General features: G+C 37.6%; 1 protein-coding gene across 1 annotated transcript in view; it reads left to right on the forward strand.

Moving 5' to 3' along the window:
• The first annotated feature begins 1,927 nt into the window (after positions 1–1,927).
• Positions 1,928–18,819, forward strand: part of LOC150106806 (sialin-like) — a 46,968-nt gene continuing 30,076 nt past the window's right edge. Inside the window, exons 1-3 of the mRNA XM_090392719.1 lie at positions 1,928–2,041; positions 9,955–10,157; positions 13,275–13,505. Coding sequence (XP_090248845.1) covers positions 1,972–2,041; positions 9,955–10,157; positions 13,275–13,505 — 504 coding nt within the window. The 5' untranslated portion in view covers positions 1,928–1,971. The remainder of the gene's footprint in view (positions 2,042–9,954; positions 10,158–13,274; positions 13,506–18,819) is intronic.

Consider the following 18,819-nt stretch of genomic DNA (forward strand, 5'->3'; position numbering starts at 1 on the left):
CAACAGGTATTTGCCATTATTATTAGCTTTGCTCTTTTCTCCAAATTTTCCCAAAATATTTTTGTATGTCTCACAATCATTTCCTACTCTGCTATTTAGATCCCCAACAAGAACCAACTTTTCCTTTTTCATTGTGTCAGTTGCTTTTTCTAAAGTCTCAAAAAATTCCTCTGCTTCTACCTTAGTAGAACCTTCTGTGGGACCATAGGCACAAATAAGTCTCATTGTCCAGTTCCCCATTCTGATATTTTCCCATATCACTCTACTTTAGACTGCTTGCCATTGAAGAAGATTAGCCTCATGTTTAGTGTTGAATACTATGGCTACTCCTTTTCCTTGATTATCATTGCCTGAATATAACATTTTGTATTTATTGATCAGAAAGATCTCAACGGTTTTTATCTTTTCTGTTTCTGTCACCCCTATTATATCGATCTGGTACTTATCTAATTCCTCAGCTAGCTCAATTTCTTTACCATTCAGGCTTCTTATATTGATAGTACCGATCTTCAACTCTGTTGATATTGAGTTTGGGTGTGTTTTAGGGTTTGTTCCAGTATCTGACTTTTCGCTGTTCGCCCTGATTCCCTGGCAAAAACAACGAGGGCCTTGTTTATCCGGGCGACGTCCCAGCCCGCATGAAATTTTGTCATGTTGTACCATAATTTTGTATTTTGGTTTAAGCCAATAAGAATACAATTTGGTCTGCTAAATCTCAAATTGCCAGCCCATCCTCCTTCGTTCAGTATCCAGGTAGATATCCAACAGGGTGCACCACGTGAGGATTGGACATTAGGTCAGAAGCTCTGTTCGGGTCTCTGCATTCCTTTAAAGACTATGCGGAGGTCTCCTCTCAGTTATACAGCTTTGACCCTTAAGCACCCTGAATCTATATTAGTACTCACTAATTAATTGTTGGACCAGGTAGCGAAGAAGTTAGCTAATGATAAGATCAGTTATTGTTCAGAGAATCGACATCAGGACCATGGAACACTGATTTGAAGATTGATTCTTATCTTTCTTTATTTCTAATGGACTGAAGGTAGGAGCCATCGCAATTTAGGAAATAATAGTAGTGGCATAGGATTTGATGCCATTCAAGCTATCTGATATTTGGCGAAGGATCAGAGGAAATATGCACTGAGCAGGTTTTGAATTAAATGAAACTAATCCTATCCTCATTCCTCATTTCAATTATATTTAAATATAATTGAAATGAGGAATGAGGAATGAGGATTATATTTAAATATAATTGAAATTATATTTAAATATAATATCACCAATGTTGCAATGCATGAATGGAAATGAGCATGCCAGTGATAAACCTAAATTTGAGTCCTATCATGGGGAATAAATATTTTTCTAATCTTCTCCAGCCATCATAAATTTTCTATCATAAATGATGGAAAAATTCCTTTTTCGTTTCATTAATTACGCTTCTGCATTAATCAAACTGAAAATTCTGCTTAATATTATTGCTTGTGACTTTAGTTACCCAGGTGTCTCCCTACATCTAGCTAACCTTAGTAGATGTATTTTTATAATATTAAACCCATATGTAACATAATAAACGCAAAATAAGAGTCTGAGTTTACTGTTATTAGTGATAACAATAAATATTATTGCTACGATTAAAAGCCGTTACAAAGGGATTTTTTCGAATAAAATAATGTCTAAGAAAAACCCCACAGTCATAATTCTTAAAATAAAAAAATAAAAAGCAAATGCCTGTATGACCGTATTATTTTCTTTTATCTCTAGCACAGATTTATAATGCGGGTGATATACAACAAGACCGCTTTGCGTTTATTTCATATAATCGACCGTATCGTGAATTAGCTTAAATGTTATCTCAGTCAGACTGCGAAGAGGATTTGATGGTTCTAGAACTTTTGAATCACATGACGTGAGAAAGAAGGATGTGAAAAGTGTTGTATCGTCTTTCTTGATTGTAGAGTACATCACGCAAATATGAAAAGTAAAGCCGATATAAAAAGTAATGAAAACAGCTCTCCTCCAAAACTTAAACGTGACAAGATGGGTAAGTACAATTTTAAGTAGAACTTGAATAATTACTAATATATTACTTTTCTTTAAGATTTTTTTTTGCAAACAAATACCTCGTGGAGACGAATACGTCTATTTACCTTGCCCATGAGGACTTAGTGTTTGGTTAGTTGAATAAATATCATCCTAATTTTTCAATACACACTCCCCTGAAGTAATTGTGGCTCACTGCGGCATGTATGTTATCGAAAATTAAAAATTTACGTAACGCGCAGTAAGTTTTAATTTTAATGCTAACTAACAAGCATTAAGAATTATCTTTATCGTCTGCAAACGATTAGACTGGAAGACTGCCTGATTGTATTTTCGTGAGTCAAGTAAAATATTATGGCTAAAGGAATGGAATTTTCAATTAAGACAGGGTATATGTGAAATTATCGGGCTGGAAAGTATGACTAGCATAGGAGTTTGATTGGTTCAGTGCCATGGCATGTACAACTGCAAGGACTAGAAGTTGATAGTGCATGGGAGGCGGTTACGAAGTGTTTGCATGAAGCAATGGCTGACTGTATACCTAGAGACCGAATAATAAATCAAGTAGGGGTTAAATGGATGAATAACACCATTAAGCTTGAGTTGCAAAAAAAGAAACAACTATGGAGGGAATTTAAGGAGAAAGGTGACCGGCAGGCACATGAACGGTATAAAGCGAAGGCCAAAAAGGCAACGAGTGTGGGAAGAAAAGCAAAAAAGGATTACGAAAGAACATTGGCCATGTGCAGGCTAAAGACAATCCTAAACAGTTTTTTAGATATGTAGCAAGTAAAAGGAAAAATGTGTATGGCAGAATGATTTTAAAGAATGCCGATGGTAGGGAGGTAACTGAATCAGTTGAGATAGTTGAGTTACTGAGTGAGCACTTTGCAAGAATATATCATCCAGGTGGTGACATTGCAGAAACGAATGAACCAGTAGATTATAAGGGAATTGTGGTGAATGAAGTGGAGGTGAGTAGTCTATTGCATAAACTCAATGTCAATACATCTGTGGGATTGGATAGTATACCAGCTCGTGTCGTACGAGAAGCAGCTAAAGAATTGTCAGTACCCTTGACCATTTTGTTTAATTTGAGTCTCGGGTCTGGGTTAGTCCCGAGGGGGTGGAAAGAGGGGAAAATAGTTCCACTGCATAAAGGTGGTTCCAAGACTGTTGTTGTAAATTACCGACCGATTAGCATATCAGGAATCATTGTCAAGGTCTTAGAGAAATTAGCAAGAAGAGAATACAGGATTGGATAGATGAAAATGGGATATTGTATGGAGGACAACATGGTTTTGTGAAGGGTAGAGCATGCCTCAGTAACTTGCTCACGTTTTATAACACAGTGACGGCTGAACTGGATATGGGTAATGGGTTTACAGTGATACTACTGGACCTTGCCAAGGCATTTGACAGGATACCACATGGAACCCTTATCAGTAAACTGGAGCAGATGGGGATAGATATAGGGTTGGTGAGATGGATAGGAGGGTGGTTGAAAGAGAGATCCCAGAGAGTGGTTTATTCAGGAGTGGAGTCTAAAAGACGGCTGGTGACTAGTGGTGTGCCGCAGAGCTCTGTTCTTGGACCACTGCTTTTCAATTTGTTCTTCAATGATATAGGAAAGCATCTGAGAGGAAGTGTTCACTTGTTTACTGATGATGCAAAGTTGGGTAGAGCAATTGTGAGTGCACATGACGTCAAAATTTTACAGAATGATTTCGATAGTTTGGAGAACTGGGCTAAGAAAAATAGATGTCAATTTAATGTGGCAAAGTGTAAGGTTATGCACTTTGGGGTGAAAAGAATAGCAGCAGTATATCACATTGGTGTAACCGTACTCCAGGAGATTGATGAGGCCAGGGATTTGGAAGTGTTGGTGGATAGGGAATTGAAGTTTAGGGGGCACATTGCAAAAGTGACTAAATCAGCTCATCAAATCACTTGGCTTCTGAAAAATACTTTAACATGCAGAGACAAACAAGTTGTTGTTCCTCTGTATCGAGCCTTGATAAGACCCTATCTGGACTACTGTGCCCAATTATGGGCACCAGGGTTTCTTCGTGATGGGGAGGAAGTGGAGAGGATCCAGAGACGAGTGACCAAGATGATAAGCAGGTCTGTGGAATGAACCTTATGAGAACAGGTTGAGGATTTGTGGGTTGCAGAAATTGGTCGATAGGCGGAGGAGGGGTGATATGATTGAGACATTCAAATTACTGAAGGGTTTCTATAAGATTGATCCAGAAGATATTTTTGAAAATATGATGACTGGTGGTGTGAGGACTAGGGGCCATGCATGGAAGATGGGCAAGAGTGTGGTTGACAAGGGTGTTAGAGCTAGGTTTTTTACTTGGAGAGTGGTGAATGAGTGGAATAAGCTTTCAGAGTCTGTTGTGGGTGCTACGACCGTGAATGAGTTCAAGACAAGGTATGATAGATACTGTGTGAATGTCGAATAGTTGTTCTTGACATGATTCAGACTCCCTCGATAAGTCTGTCGACTCCTTGGAGTTGCCCGGAATTATAATAATAATAATAATTATTATTATTCTATTCGTGTTAACAATAACATCGAATGGGAAAGTTTGAAAAAGATAGGCATAGAAAAGCAGAAATGGTCTTCATAAAGAATATGTGTTAAGAGCTGTGTGAAGACTAAATTTCGTAATTCGGAGTAGTTTAAGTTTAAAAATGGACTGCGACTAGAAAGTGTTTTATCTCCATTGCTGTTCATCGTGGTGCTGAATAGGTCTAGATACGATTAATGACCAAAAAAATGATATAGGTGTGTTTGCAGATGTTGTGGTGATTTCGACACATTCGGAAGAAGAACTACAGAAGAAACTGGACACACACATACACACACACACACACATACACCTGTGGGTTACGTATTAATAATAGGAAGAGTGAGAGCGTGGTTTTATATCGTAGTGAAAATTTAAAACGTAATGGTGTTAGACAAAAATATTCTGGGAAAATTTGGAGAAAAGAGCAAAGCTAATAATTATGGCAAATATCTGTTGGATTTCTGTTCAGGACATGGACTGGTTATTACTAACACCATGTTTCAACATAAAAATGTGCACAAATTCACATGGAGAGAAGAGGCTAGGAATAAGAAAAGTCTCATTGACTATGTTATTGTTGATAGTGATGTTTTCTCCCTGGTGCAGGACACCAGAGTGTACAGAGGATTTGAAATTGGAAGTGATCACTATTTAGTATTGAGTAGGATAAAATTGAATTTCATATTGAAAAGAATAACATGTAAGAAAGTTTTAAAGCGAATAAAAGTTGAGCAGCTCTCAGATGTGAACTGTAGACTAAAATACAGAAAGATTATTGAAAAGAAAATGAAAGAGTTTGAGAACAGGAATCAAACCTTGGAGATTCAGTGGCAAACTCTAAAGAAAACATTGATTGATTCTGCCAGAGAGGCATGTGGTGAGGTTGTGTGCAAGGATAAAAAAATCAGAACTCCCTGGTGGACACAGGAAGTTAAAGAGGCAGTAAAGGAAAAGAAGAAAGCATATCAAAAGTTCCTGTCAAATAAGTCAGCTTTTACTCTTACAGAATACAGAGACAAATGTAAGAAAGCTAAACAGTGTGTAAAACTAGCTAAACAAAAGTCATGGGAGGACTTTGGCAAGAATATAGAAAATAAATATCAAGAAGGTGGCAAAATATTCTGGAGGTTGTTGAAGAAGCTTAGGAATGGAGGAAAGAGTGCTGTAAAAGGAGTTAGAGATGATAAAGGTGACATGAAAACAGGAGAAAAAGAAATCCTTGAAGTATGGAGTAATTACTTTGAAAAACTGCTAAATGAAACAAGCAGTGATGACAGCACAGTGATAAAAAACACTGACCAGCCATGCAGTCAGGAATACATATCCATACTTGAAGTAGAAAAAGCCATCAAAGGCTTGAAATGTGGAAAGGCAGCAGGAGTAGATGATATTCGACCAGAAATGCTGAAATATGGTGGTATAAATGTCTTACAGCGGCTGCACTGCATAGTTCAGAAAGCCTGGACAGAGGGACGAATTCCCAATGATTGGAGTAGAGCTCTCATAGTACCCATATATAAAAAGGGAAATAAAACTGAATGTGAGAATTACAGAGGTATTTCCCTTCTGAGTGTTCCTGGCAAGATCTATGCAAGAATACTTGAGAAACGGTTGAGAAGAATTGTGGAAGAAAAGCTTGGTGAAGAACAAGCTGGATTCAGGCCAAATAGAGGCTGTCAGGAACAGATCTTCACTTTACGACAAATAGTCGAGAAAGCATGGGAATATAACAAAGATCTGTATTTAAGTTTTGTCGATTTGGAAAAGGCATATGACAAGGTGCCAAGAGAGAAGCTATTCAATACGCTGCAGTTATATGGTGTCTATGGGACATTATATCAAGCAATACTTAGTCTTTATTTGAGTTGTGAGTCAGCAGTTAGAATTGAAGGAAGTACAGGAAGATGGTTTAATGTTAAATCTGGTGTGAAACAAGGATGTACATTATCCCCTCTGTTATTCATTATCTATATGGATCACATTATGAAGGAATGTGGTATTAAACCTGATATCAAAATTGGAGATGTTAATGTCAGCTCTTTGCTTTATGCGGATGATGTTATACTTCTAAATAAATCCGCTACAAGTCTGCAAGATTCTCTGACTAAATTGAATAACTGTTGTAATAGATATGGTATGAAGGTCAGCAATAAAAAGACAAAGACAATGAAAATAGGCAGAATCATTGAAAATGTCAACTCTGTTGTGAATGGAGAACCTGTGGAACAAGTAAACCATTTCAGCTACTTAGGTACGATTTTTACTGAAGATGGTAAATTAAATATAGAAATAGACAACAGAATCAGCAAAGCTGGTATGGTGGGAAGTCAATTGAATAAATTCATATGGAATAAGAGTGAAATTAGTCGGACACTAAATTAGCTGTATACAAGACAGTGTTCAAACCAGTTTTAACTTATGGATCTGAGAGCTGGGTCCGAAGTAAAACACTTGACCAAAGACTAGAGACCGCAGATATGAGAGTCATGAGAAAGATTAGAGGTGTGAACAGATGGCATCAATGGCAATATCATATTAAAAATGAGGATATTAGGAAAGAACTTGACATTGTCAGCATCCAGGAATGCGTTAGCAGAGCTAATCTCAGGTGGTATGGTCACTTAAATAGAATGGGAGAGGAAAGATTAGCAAAACAAGTGTTCTCTGCCAGGTTGGCAGGAAAACGACCCAGAGGAAGACCAAGATATAGGTGGATTGATACGGTACAAAGTGCCTTAGACGATAGAAATATAAGGTCTGATAATGTTGGAGTCTTGACAAGCAACAGACTGATTTGGAGGAAAATTGTAGATAGGAAGTTAGTAATGATGTAAATTTTTCATGTAGTACTGTCATATTCTGTACCCCCCTTGAGGGTACATGGCAGGAATTTGATGATGATGATGATGATGATGATGATGGTGTTAGACATAATGGACAAAATTTGAAGAGCAATGAAAACTTGAAATATTTTGGAAGTACATTTTTCTAGTGATGGAAATTTAGCCCTGGAGATAATGAGAAGGATTCCACTGGACCAGACTTCTTTTAGAGTGTAAGTGTACTTTGGTACAGTGAGGTCCCTCTTAAGCGCAAATTTTTAATTAACAAACCTTACTTTCTGCTCATTTTGACTTATCCGGCAGAGACATGGGAACTAACTAAAAGACATGAATGGAATACAAGCAATGGAAATGAAAATTTTAAAGGACAATATTGACAAAAACAAGGAAAGATAGAATAAGAAATATGGACTTAGAAATAGTTTAGGGCTAAAAAAAGTGTTGAAGAAATGCATATGAACTCTTGTTTGAAGTAGTTTGAAATGCACTTAGAGAATACCAGAAAGAATGTATGAAATAAAACTTGAATGCAGGACACCAAGAGGAAGACCACGAAATGATAGAGAGATCAGATAAGAAAAGAAACCTGTACTGACAAGGTATTCAGAAAGGAAGGATTTGGGAGAACAGGAAGAAATAAAGAGGTTTGATCCGCCTGACCTGAAAGTTTATGTCGGAACAGTTCTTGCTAAAGAAGAATGAAGTAAAATATTCGTTTATCATTTTGTACCCATCTTTGAAGTGTTGAGTTAATTGTAAATGGTTTCCGTAACTGTAAATTGCTCCAACTCCAAAACAAAAAAAAATCTGTATACTGTCCAAATATATTATTATTATTATTATTATTATTATTATTATTATTATTATTATTATTATTATACAGACATCTCTATGAAATCAATAGACTCCTCACGGGAGACTCAAACTATCCACACAATATATACAATACCTCTTCTTGAACTCATTGATAGACGAAGCAGTCACAACTCACAAAAAAAAAAAGCATTTCATTCATTCAACACTCTCAAAGAGAAAAATCTAGTCCTCACACCCTTGTTAATCACTCTCACTTAATTTCCAGGGATGACCTCTTGTTATTCCACCACTATCCCGCAGCTGAAATATTTCCATTGCATCAATATCTGCCTATCCACCAACTTCTATAACGCACAAACACTCAATCTATCAACATAGGGGAGCACTGTTGATACCCCACTCCTCATCCCACTCACCCACTTGGTCAGTCACCTCTGAATCTTTTCTACCACTTTCTCATCTCAAAGGAATCCAGGCGACCAGACCTGAGCACAGTAATCCAGATGTGGATGTATCAACGCCTTATAAAGAGGAATAATAACTTCTTTATCTCTACATGTTAGCAATATTGTTCTTCAATAACCAAGTAATCCTATGAGTTATATTGGACACCTTAGTAATATGCCCTCTGAACTTCAACTCTCTGTCCACTAATATCCCCAAGTGAATAGAGTAATCAATCTCTTGGAATACAGTGCCATCAATGTGGTACACGTGTTGTAATCTTGTAATCTCAAAATGCATAACTTTGACTTTTCCACATTGAACTGATATCCATTATCTTTTACCCATATTGCCAGCTTATTTAAATCATCCTGCAAGTTCTGTACATCAGCTTGCTTAATTATTGCGCCACCCAACTTTTCATCATCAGCAAACAACTAAATATCTCGCTTCACGTCATTTCCTATATCATTTATGCACAATTAAACAGTAGTAGTCCAATCACAGAGCACTGCAGCACACCTTAGTCACCTACCCTCTCCTAAATTCTACTCCTCTATATACTATTGTTTGGTATTTCCATCAATCATTCTGTTATCCACATCACCAGTTTAATATCCATCCTCATTTCTTCTAATTTGTGTAAGAGTATTCCATGGGCATTCTAACAGATGCCTTGGCAAAATCCAGTAGTATCACTGTGTAGCCATTCCCCTTGTCCAACTCAGCTGTCACTATTGTAAAAAGTTAATAAATTACTAAAGCAATTTTTAACAAACCAAGTTTGCCCCCTTTCAGTTTCATAGTCTTATTCACCAATTCCTGAATTTTGTCTTTAACCAACTTTTCCAATACTTTTACCACCATTCTCCCGAGATGGTGGATTAGTCTGTAATTTTCTACCGCAGTCTTAGAGCCTCCTTTATGCAAAGAAACTATTTTACCTTTCTTCCACTATTTAAGCACCTTACTAGAGCTCATGCGTAAGTTAAATAGCCAAGTAAGAGGCATTGACAATTGCGTTGCAATTCACGTAATACATGAGCTGATACCCATCCAAACCCACAGCATTATTTGCATTTCCTATTATTATAACATTACAATTTATTTTTGAATCATTTAAAATGTTATTATTCATAGAAAGTGAGATGTTATCAGAAGTCAGTAAATATTTGGTATATTATTTTCAGTTTCAATTACTTTTTTTTTCCTTTTGTTTTTCTTTTTTTAAGTAAACGACTGTCTCCCTGCGAGGTATGTTCTCACTTTCCTGGCCTTTTGGGGAATGGGTTTGGTGTTCGCCCACCGTGTGATTCTTCATGTGACTATTGTGGTAATGGTAAATCACAGTTTCCTAGTAACATCACATAATTATTCCAATAAAAACGAATGTCCTAGTTACATTCCCAGCACAAATAGCAGTGTCAGGAACGAAGTAAGTATTCGTTATAATCAATTACCAAGTTTCATTTAATGCAGATTTGTTAAGTCGAATTAACTTTTTAAAATATATGATAAACGACAGGAAAATATAAATACGGGAGGGAGGAATTCTAAATTAATTTATTTATATCCATGAAGAAATGTAATTAACAAAATATATTTTATTTGTTTATTAATTTATATATTTTCATTATTATTAAATAACTGAATACGAAGGATTTCTTAAAAGTAAACGCATTTTTTTCCGTAATAATAGTGAAAGGGAATGAGATAAAACACGGTGAACAGATATAGACACGTTAATACTACTATTACTACTATGTTCACTGGACATCTACAGATGCCGTATGGTCACTCCGATGCTCGGTGATGTGCCACACCAGGCCTCGCCATGTAGTCCTGTTGTTTGCTTTTCGGACGGCCTCAACTCTCTGAAGATCAGTCGCTCCACACACGCCATCCACCCATCTCATTGATGGCCTACCCCCGCCTCTTTTTCCAGGAACTTTATCTTCTATTACTGTTTTTGAGAAGTCCCCTTTCCATCCTTTCTATGTGTCCAAAATATTTTAACTTTCTTTTGTCAATATCCTTAAGGAGCCTTAACGTTCTACTGATCTTTTCTAACACCCATTCATTTGTACGCCTTTCAGTATATGATATCCTCAACAGCTTTCTGTAACACCACATCTCAAAAGCAGATATCCGTTTCTTATCTGACTTCTTTAGGTCAAGTCTCACATCCATAAGTCGCTGTTTGCAAAAACAACTGCAAATCTTCAAGTTTGTTCCCATGGAGATAAATACATCCTTCCAGATTTTAATTAAGGTCTCTAACTGTTGTTTTAGCCATTCCTAACGTTTTTTTTTTGACGTCTTCTGAACAGCAATTCTTCACATTAATATTGGATCCCAGGTACTCAAACTTGTTGACTTCCTCAATTCTTTCTCCGTTAAGGTACACTTGTTTCTCAAGAGCTTCTCTATTTGTACTTCCTTTGAGAACCATAATCTTTATCTTGCTAGAATTGAGTTGAAATCCTCTGTTATTACTGATTTTGTTAACTTTGTCAAGAATTGGTCTTAGTTCTTCCATGTCATTACAAAGGAGTACTGTATCATCAACATACCTCAGATTACTGATCAGTCTATCTCCTGTCCTAATTTCTGTTTTGAACTCATCCAATGCTTCACGCATGATGTCCTCTGCATATATACTAAACAACTGAGGAGAAAGTAAACATCCTTGCCTAACTCCTTTTCCAACTTGAAGCCAGTCAGTCAATCCAACACCTGTTCTTACCGTGGCTTCTTGCTCCCTGTACAAGTTGGCTATCAACCTGACAGTATGTTGAGGAAAACCCATTCTTTTCATTACTTCCCACAGTTTCACATGCTCAACACAGTCAAAAGCTTCAGAGTAGTCTAAGAAACACATTACCAGAGGGAGTCTGAATTCTTTAAATTTTTCTATGATCTGTCTAAGGCAAAGGATCTGATCTCTGGTGCCCTTAACTTTCCTAAAACCTGCTTGTTCCTCGGGCATCTCGGCCTCAATCTTATTTAGCAAGATCTTCAATAAAATTTTGCCTGCATGAGATATCAAACTAATAGTTCTTTAATTCTTGCACGCCTTCAGATCACCTTTCTTATGTGGTGGTATGAAAAACTGACTTCTTCCAGTCTCTAGGCCATGATCCTATCTCCTATATCCTTGTAATCAATCTATGAAACACCTTATCCCTCCGTTCCCTGTGGCCTTAATTGACTCTGCTGGGATTTCATCTGCCTGGGACCTTATTGCTGTTAAGCTGTTTAAAGTTCGGCCACCGATTAGAGATCCTTCGACACTTCTGCGCATGTCAGAAAAAGGAGAATCCATTCCGATAATAGGGTGATCAGTCCGCATTGTGGGATGAGTTTATTATTACAGGTCGGAAAGTTAACTTCTCTTTTATTATTATTGTAGTTTTTAAAGTGTTAGCTATGTTGCTTGTATAACAGTTGGAAAAATGTACGCATAAAGCACGTGATTTCGCGTGTTGGCGACCAATTCGTACGTCCTTCATTTCTTTCTCCCCCTTCAGCATGAATCGACTATTCTTGGCAAGACGCCAAGCAGAGACCTACAAACGGTGGGCGAACTGTAACTGCTTTTTCAACTTCATGCCTAAGTGGAGGAGTTTCCAAATCAAAATTTTCCTGCTGGGAGGGCTCCACATTTTCTTTATCCACTCTTCTGTACAGTTCCTCACAGTATTCTTTCCATCAGTTTTTGATTTCCAACTCTTCTGTTAGTAATGATCCATTCCTGTCTTTGATGATCTTCAATTTAGGCTTAAACTTGTGCTTTAAGTCCTTTTATAATTGTGCATTCTCGTCTGGAACTCTATTTCTTCACATTTGTTAATAATGTTAATGACACGTTAATAATGTTCAAAAGAGACCGCCATTGCATTGTGGCGCTACTGTCGTCTCACAACTAATTCCAGTTGCTATTGTACGAGTGGGGTCCGAAACAGGTGTCCATGAAGTTATTCGTTTCTTGCAAACAAAAGAGGCTTCACGAAGTGACATTCATCGTGAACTGCTTGCTGTGTATCCGAAAAGGTGATATTAAAGAAGCAGGTGTGCTTTTTGTGTAACGAATTGAAAGCGAGCCGCGGTGACATTGAAGATCGACAGCGGGCGTGCAGGCCTTAATCGAGCAAAATAGAAGACAACATTTCGTGCATTAAGGGTGTCGTTCTTGAAGAACGGCGAGTGAAACTGCGTGAAATTGCACAAGTGGTGAACTTGAGCAAGTCCACTGTTTACGAAATTGTTCACGATGTCCTTGGTTTTCGAAAAATGATTACTGAGTGTGGGCACAGACTTCTTCGGTACTGGTATTGATAAACTGATCTATCGTCTGGATAAATGCATCAATAAATTTGGAGACTTTGTGGAGTAGTAGTGGTGCATGTTCACTTATTTCTTGGTGAATAATTTCAACTTCCGATTATTAAATATCCTCAAAAAAAAATGTTACCTTACTTTTCTGAAACCCCTCGTACGATTATTTTGCTTTGTGGTCATATTATTTTCATTTGTATTATTTTATTACCAGGGACTATATGCTTGGAGCCCATCAACGCAAGGCCTAATTCTAGGATCCTATTTTTACGGTTATACGTTTTCCATGCTTCTCGTAGGAATGCTGGTAAATCTAATTGGATCTAAGTGGATCTTCGGTGGGGGAATATTTCTTTCGTCTGTGATTATTTTCGCAACTCCATCTCTGGCCGATTATGGCGTGGTAGTAATGATTATAGCTCGAATATTTCTTGGAATGGTTCAGGTAGGATCTACAGATTTTTTTAATTAAATATCTGTGCAAACTAAGAAACAAATTATATGAAGAACTCTTTTGCAATATTGTGAAATATTAATTAATTAATTTGTTTATTTATTATTATTTCAGTTTAATTATTTTTGAAAAGCATTTTTTAAATGCTCGGTATTGATTTTAATTGAGAGCTGAAGTTGGTTAAATTAGTGCCGAGTTAAATAAGGTAATCTATTTTCGGAGACAGCTGTTGATTACTGTATATGTTGGGAAAAAAAAGCCAATTTCGATAGTTTATTATTATCTATTTATTTATTTTGTATGGCGGTCGAAGCAACTAAAGTCATGAGGTCACTTTGTTATGTCTGTTAATTTCGAGTGTTATTCTGGCCAATTCGTCTATTTTGAACTAGATTAAAAAAAAATAATAATAATAAATAAATAAACAAGTTTCAGTGAGAAGATCCTTGTAAAAGTTCTTCGCGTCCTAGAAAGGATTAAAATCATCATGAACTATGCGTAGTCCAAGATTAAATAACAAGTCTCTGTTGACATCTACAAACAATCTGTCAAGTACTACAGCAAGTATTTTACATGATTTCAACTGATTTCTAACTCTAGTTAGCCTTTTGTCCATATCAGATATTTTTAATTCATATATTTATATAATTATATAGAAATATATTTATATGATTATATAATTATATTTATATAACTCTACAGAAACTGTATAAAAAGAAATCAAAATAAAATACGACAAGCAAACCACATTTCATTCTTGTAGAATTTTTAGTCCTAAAAATACTGACGGACTGCAAATCAATAATTTTTTTAATCATTAAATCATGTCAAAAATCTCTACGCGATTGTTATTATTACTGTTTTTATTACCTAAATATTTGACATCTCAATCATCCTAGTCATGCGCTTGCAAAATTTTGGCTCAGTTACGAAGCACTTTCCTGGGGAAAGCAGGCAGAATCAATGTCGCCTTTATTCGAATCCAACCGTGGCCATGGATATTTGTGAATGCCTTTAGTTGGTAAAGTATTTTTAATCGCTGTAAGTCAACAATCCTGCACCTGGGTTGACTGCTCCCCAGTTGCCTGACACGCAACAAAAGACAACAAAATACCAGCTCTCACAAGTGGAAAATACCAACAGTCTGGAAAGCCACCGTCGAAGTAGGACATATGCCGAAGTAGCCCGCTCATCCAAATATATCCAGCAGGACCAAATTCTTCCAAACATGACAACAGTCATCACAGCCTCATTGGCAAACATGCTTCAAGACTTCAGTAAGTCAAACCCTTCACCAAACTCCACAAAAAGATTTCTAAAAGAAACTCAAACCATATTATCAATGCTTGTTAATGAATAAAACTAGATTAATGCCAGACTCACTACAGATCGCCGCTTGGAACGCCAATGGCCTAAAAAACAAGACTCTGGAACTTCAAGAATTCTCTCACAGATACAACCCTGATGTCATCCTAATTAATGAAACTCATCTAAGACCTGCAGACAATCCAAAACTGAGAGGCTACACACTATACAGAAACGACCGACTGGACTACAGTGGTGGTGGTACAGCCATATTTATCAGGAACTGCATCAGGCACAATGGAATACTCACCCCCCCCTCAACCTCCAACCTAGAACTCACCGGTGTCGAAGTCCACACAAATTCAACTGGAAGACTTAAAAATCTACGCCGCCTACAACTCCCCTGCTAAGACCCTGCTATTTTCTGACTTGGATGCTGTACTAGGCACAAATGAATCCATCATCGTCGCTGGGGACTTAAACTCCAAATATCCCTCCTGGAACAGCAGAACCACAAATAAAAATGGCCGTATCCTCTTCAGCTACACAGGATTAAACAACGCTGTCGTAACAGGACCCAGTGAACCAACCCACCACAGCCCAACTGGCACAGCCGACATCCTAGACATCGCCATTCTACACAACATCAAATATCAGCACAGCATTCAAGCACTGAACGAATTATCATCAGACCACAACCCAATCCTACTTCACTTAGGGAACAAAGATCAGTCACCTCCCCCCCAAACCTCCATCATCTGGGAGAAACTCAAGAAAGTGCTACCAGAACACATTGGTCCGGTTCCCCATATAAAAGCCAAGGAAGAAATAGACACGGCAATAAAGAACCTCACCAATCAAATCAATAAAGCCATAACAGCAGCCACAGTATCCACGATTACCCACAAACAAAATCGTCTCCCGGAAGAAATCATGGACTTAATAAGGGAAAAAAACAGACAAAGAAAAAGATATCACAACGCTCGTGCTCCCCAGGACAAAACAGCCCTCAACAGATTAAACAAATCTGTCCGAGAAGCTCTTCAGAACCACAGGAACCAACAATGGGACAACAAGCTCACCTCTATCTCCACAGCAGATCATTGTATATGGAAATTCCTAAACAACCTCAGGATCAAGCGCAAATCCCTCCCCCCCCCCTCTGCAAGCAGAACAGCACCTTGCATACACAGATGCTGACAAAGCCGAAGCCATAGCAAGAAACCTAGAGAAACAATGCAGTCCTGCATATGATAACCTAAACATCAGCCACGTATACAAGATCCATCGTAAAGTCAGGTTCACAGTAAATCGTCCCGATGTCAATCCAAGTCCTATAATGCCTACCTCACCTACCGAAATAATCGGTATCATCAACCATCTCAAGATCAAAAAAGCCCCAGGTCCAGATGGCATCACTAACCAAGTCATCAAGGCATTACCACGCAAAGCCATAGCACATCTGGCAAACATCATAAACTCCATCCTCAAATGGCAGCACTTCCCCCAGTCATGGAAAATAGCTGACATCATCCCAATTCACAAACCAGGCAAAGACCCACACCTACCTGAAAATTACCGTCCAATCAGCCTGCTATCCAATTTAGGGAAAATAGCTGAGAAAATCATCCTCATCAGACTCCAAGATCATGTCAACCAATTAAATATCATTCCAGAAGAACAATTCGGCTTCCGTCAAAATCACAGCACCACCCATCAAATCCATAGACTGGTAGAATACATCACCACAGGATTCAATTGGAATCAACACACTGGAGCTGTCTTCCTAGACATCTCAAAGGCCTTCGATAAGATCTGGCACCAAGGCCTCCTCAACAAACTTATCATCGCTAACCTTCCACTAAACATGATACACCTGATCAAATCATACCTCTCCAACAGGAGGATGCAAGTCAAATCAATGAATCAGTCTCAACCCAACGGAAAATCCTCGCTGGAGTTCCTCAAGGATCACTGCTAGCCCCGATCCTGTTCAACATCTATATGGCAGACATCCCTCAAAATCCTCTCACATCCACCATCGCCCTTTATGCTGATGACACGGCTATTCTAGCCAGATCTCGTCAACCACTTCTCGTCACCAAAAAACTACAAGACACCATCCTGAATCTAGAAAAATGGTTTAAAGACTGGCGACTACAATTAAACCCCCAGAAAAGAACAACGATGCTCTTCACAAGAAGACGAGCATCCCCCAAAGGAGACATCACCCTGTTCAACTCTAAAATGCCTTGGAAAACTGAAGCAAAATACCTAGGAATACTTCTCGATAAGCGATTATGCTTCAACAGCCACATCAAGAGCATATGCACCAAAGCTTCAAAAGTTATCGCCCAGCTATACCCCTTGATCAACAGACACAGCAAACTAAGCTCAACAAATAAAATACTACTGTACAAGACAGTGATCCGTCCCACAGTCATATACGCCTCCCCAGCCTGGAGCCATACCTCCAAGACAAACATCCTCAAGCTACAAAGACTACAGAACAAATGCCTGCGAATGATTCTGGACTCCCCGTGGTTCATCAGGAACGCCCAGATCCACCGGGACATAAATATCCCCTACATCTCTCCACTACTACGCTCCCTAGCAGAAAAATTCTTTATGAAGACATCTATCCATCTAAACCAACTGATACAACAAGCCGGAAACTATGACGGTAATGACTACTGGAAACATAAAAGACCGAAAGCCATCCTAACACCCAACGACGAATAACCACTTCTGCCCACTCAGGGCGAGCTAAAATAGCTCACAAATCTCTCCCATCACTGCTCCCGAAACAGACAACAGGGAATATGAAAAGCGTCAAGCTTCACCCTCTGCGCCATATATGTCCTGCGTCCAATCCTGCTTATTTCCTGTTTATTGAGGACGAAAATATTTCTTCTGTTTGATTTTCTAATACAGTCTATGATCACGTCCTTTTTTGTATATCCCTCCCCATCAAAACTATATAATATCACGCTGATTTTTAGTATAATACGAAAGAGGTGCAAGTAAAGAAACTAATATACTTGCAAATCTCAGTAGAGATTTCTATAAATTTTCTACTTGATAAAAAAAAAAAAAAATTAAACTATCTTTATAGTATCTCTGCTCTCTGATTATAATACTGCCCTAGCAATATAATACCCGTCACCATGATAGACGACACGAATAGAATGACAATTTTAGCTAAGACTGTAGTGTAGTATTAGTTCTTAAAAACAAACTGAATTTCTCAGCGGCTAAATTTATGGGCTTGTATTGTAACAAGTCAACTATTTGCAATCGTTTGTGTTTTGAATGTATTTTTTACTGATGTTTGGTTGTCATCGTGATGTTTCATGAGCACTTCGATTAAGATCAAATTTTAGTTCGAAGTATGTCAAACCACTGGTAGATGGCATTCTAATCGCTGATGATGGCGTTGGTAATGTTATCGTGACCAGTAATATTATTGACGTGTATTTGTCGTGTCATAGAGGAAAAGAGTAGGAAATAGGATGTTCGATCGTTTTGTTATCTGTTACTTTCTGTATTGTTTTTTTTTTTTTTTTTTTTTGCTCTGTTAAATAAATATACTTCAAATTAGATGAAGATTCATGTTATAAAAATGCCTCAACCTCGATTCGAATATTTAACTTATTGTGAATTTTCCGGTCTAAGATTAACTTTTTCGATTAGTCGCTGAGTATTATTAAAAATCTTATTATCATTCGAAACGTGTGTGTGTGAAAGAGAGAGAGAGAGAGAGAGATGCAGATAAGTACCATGACCCGATCTTCTTAAATTTTAGCTCATTTATTCGATATTTCATTGCTCGAAGCTAAATTCATCTTTATAACATAATTTTTCTGTAATATATTTTCTTAGTATGCATGCAATAAATTTATGTTCACATTTGGCTGTAGTCATGAATATTTTTAATATTCCCGTGGCTTGTACTATTCATAATTATTAAATTAATACTGTCAAAAACCACGTAAAAATT

The sequence above is a fragment of the Typopeltis vanoorti genome, chromosome 5, assembly GCF_054136105.1.
Source record: "Typopeltis vanoorti isolate ZY-2024b chromosome 5, IOZ_Tvanoo_1.0, whole genome shotgun sequence".
In the NCBI taxonomy this organism is placed as follows: domain Eukaryota; kingdom Metazoa; phylum Arthropoda; class Arachnida; order Uropygi; family Thelyphonidae; genus Typopeltis; species Typopeltis vanoorti.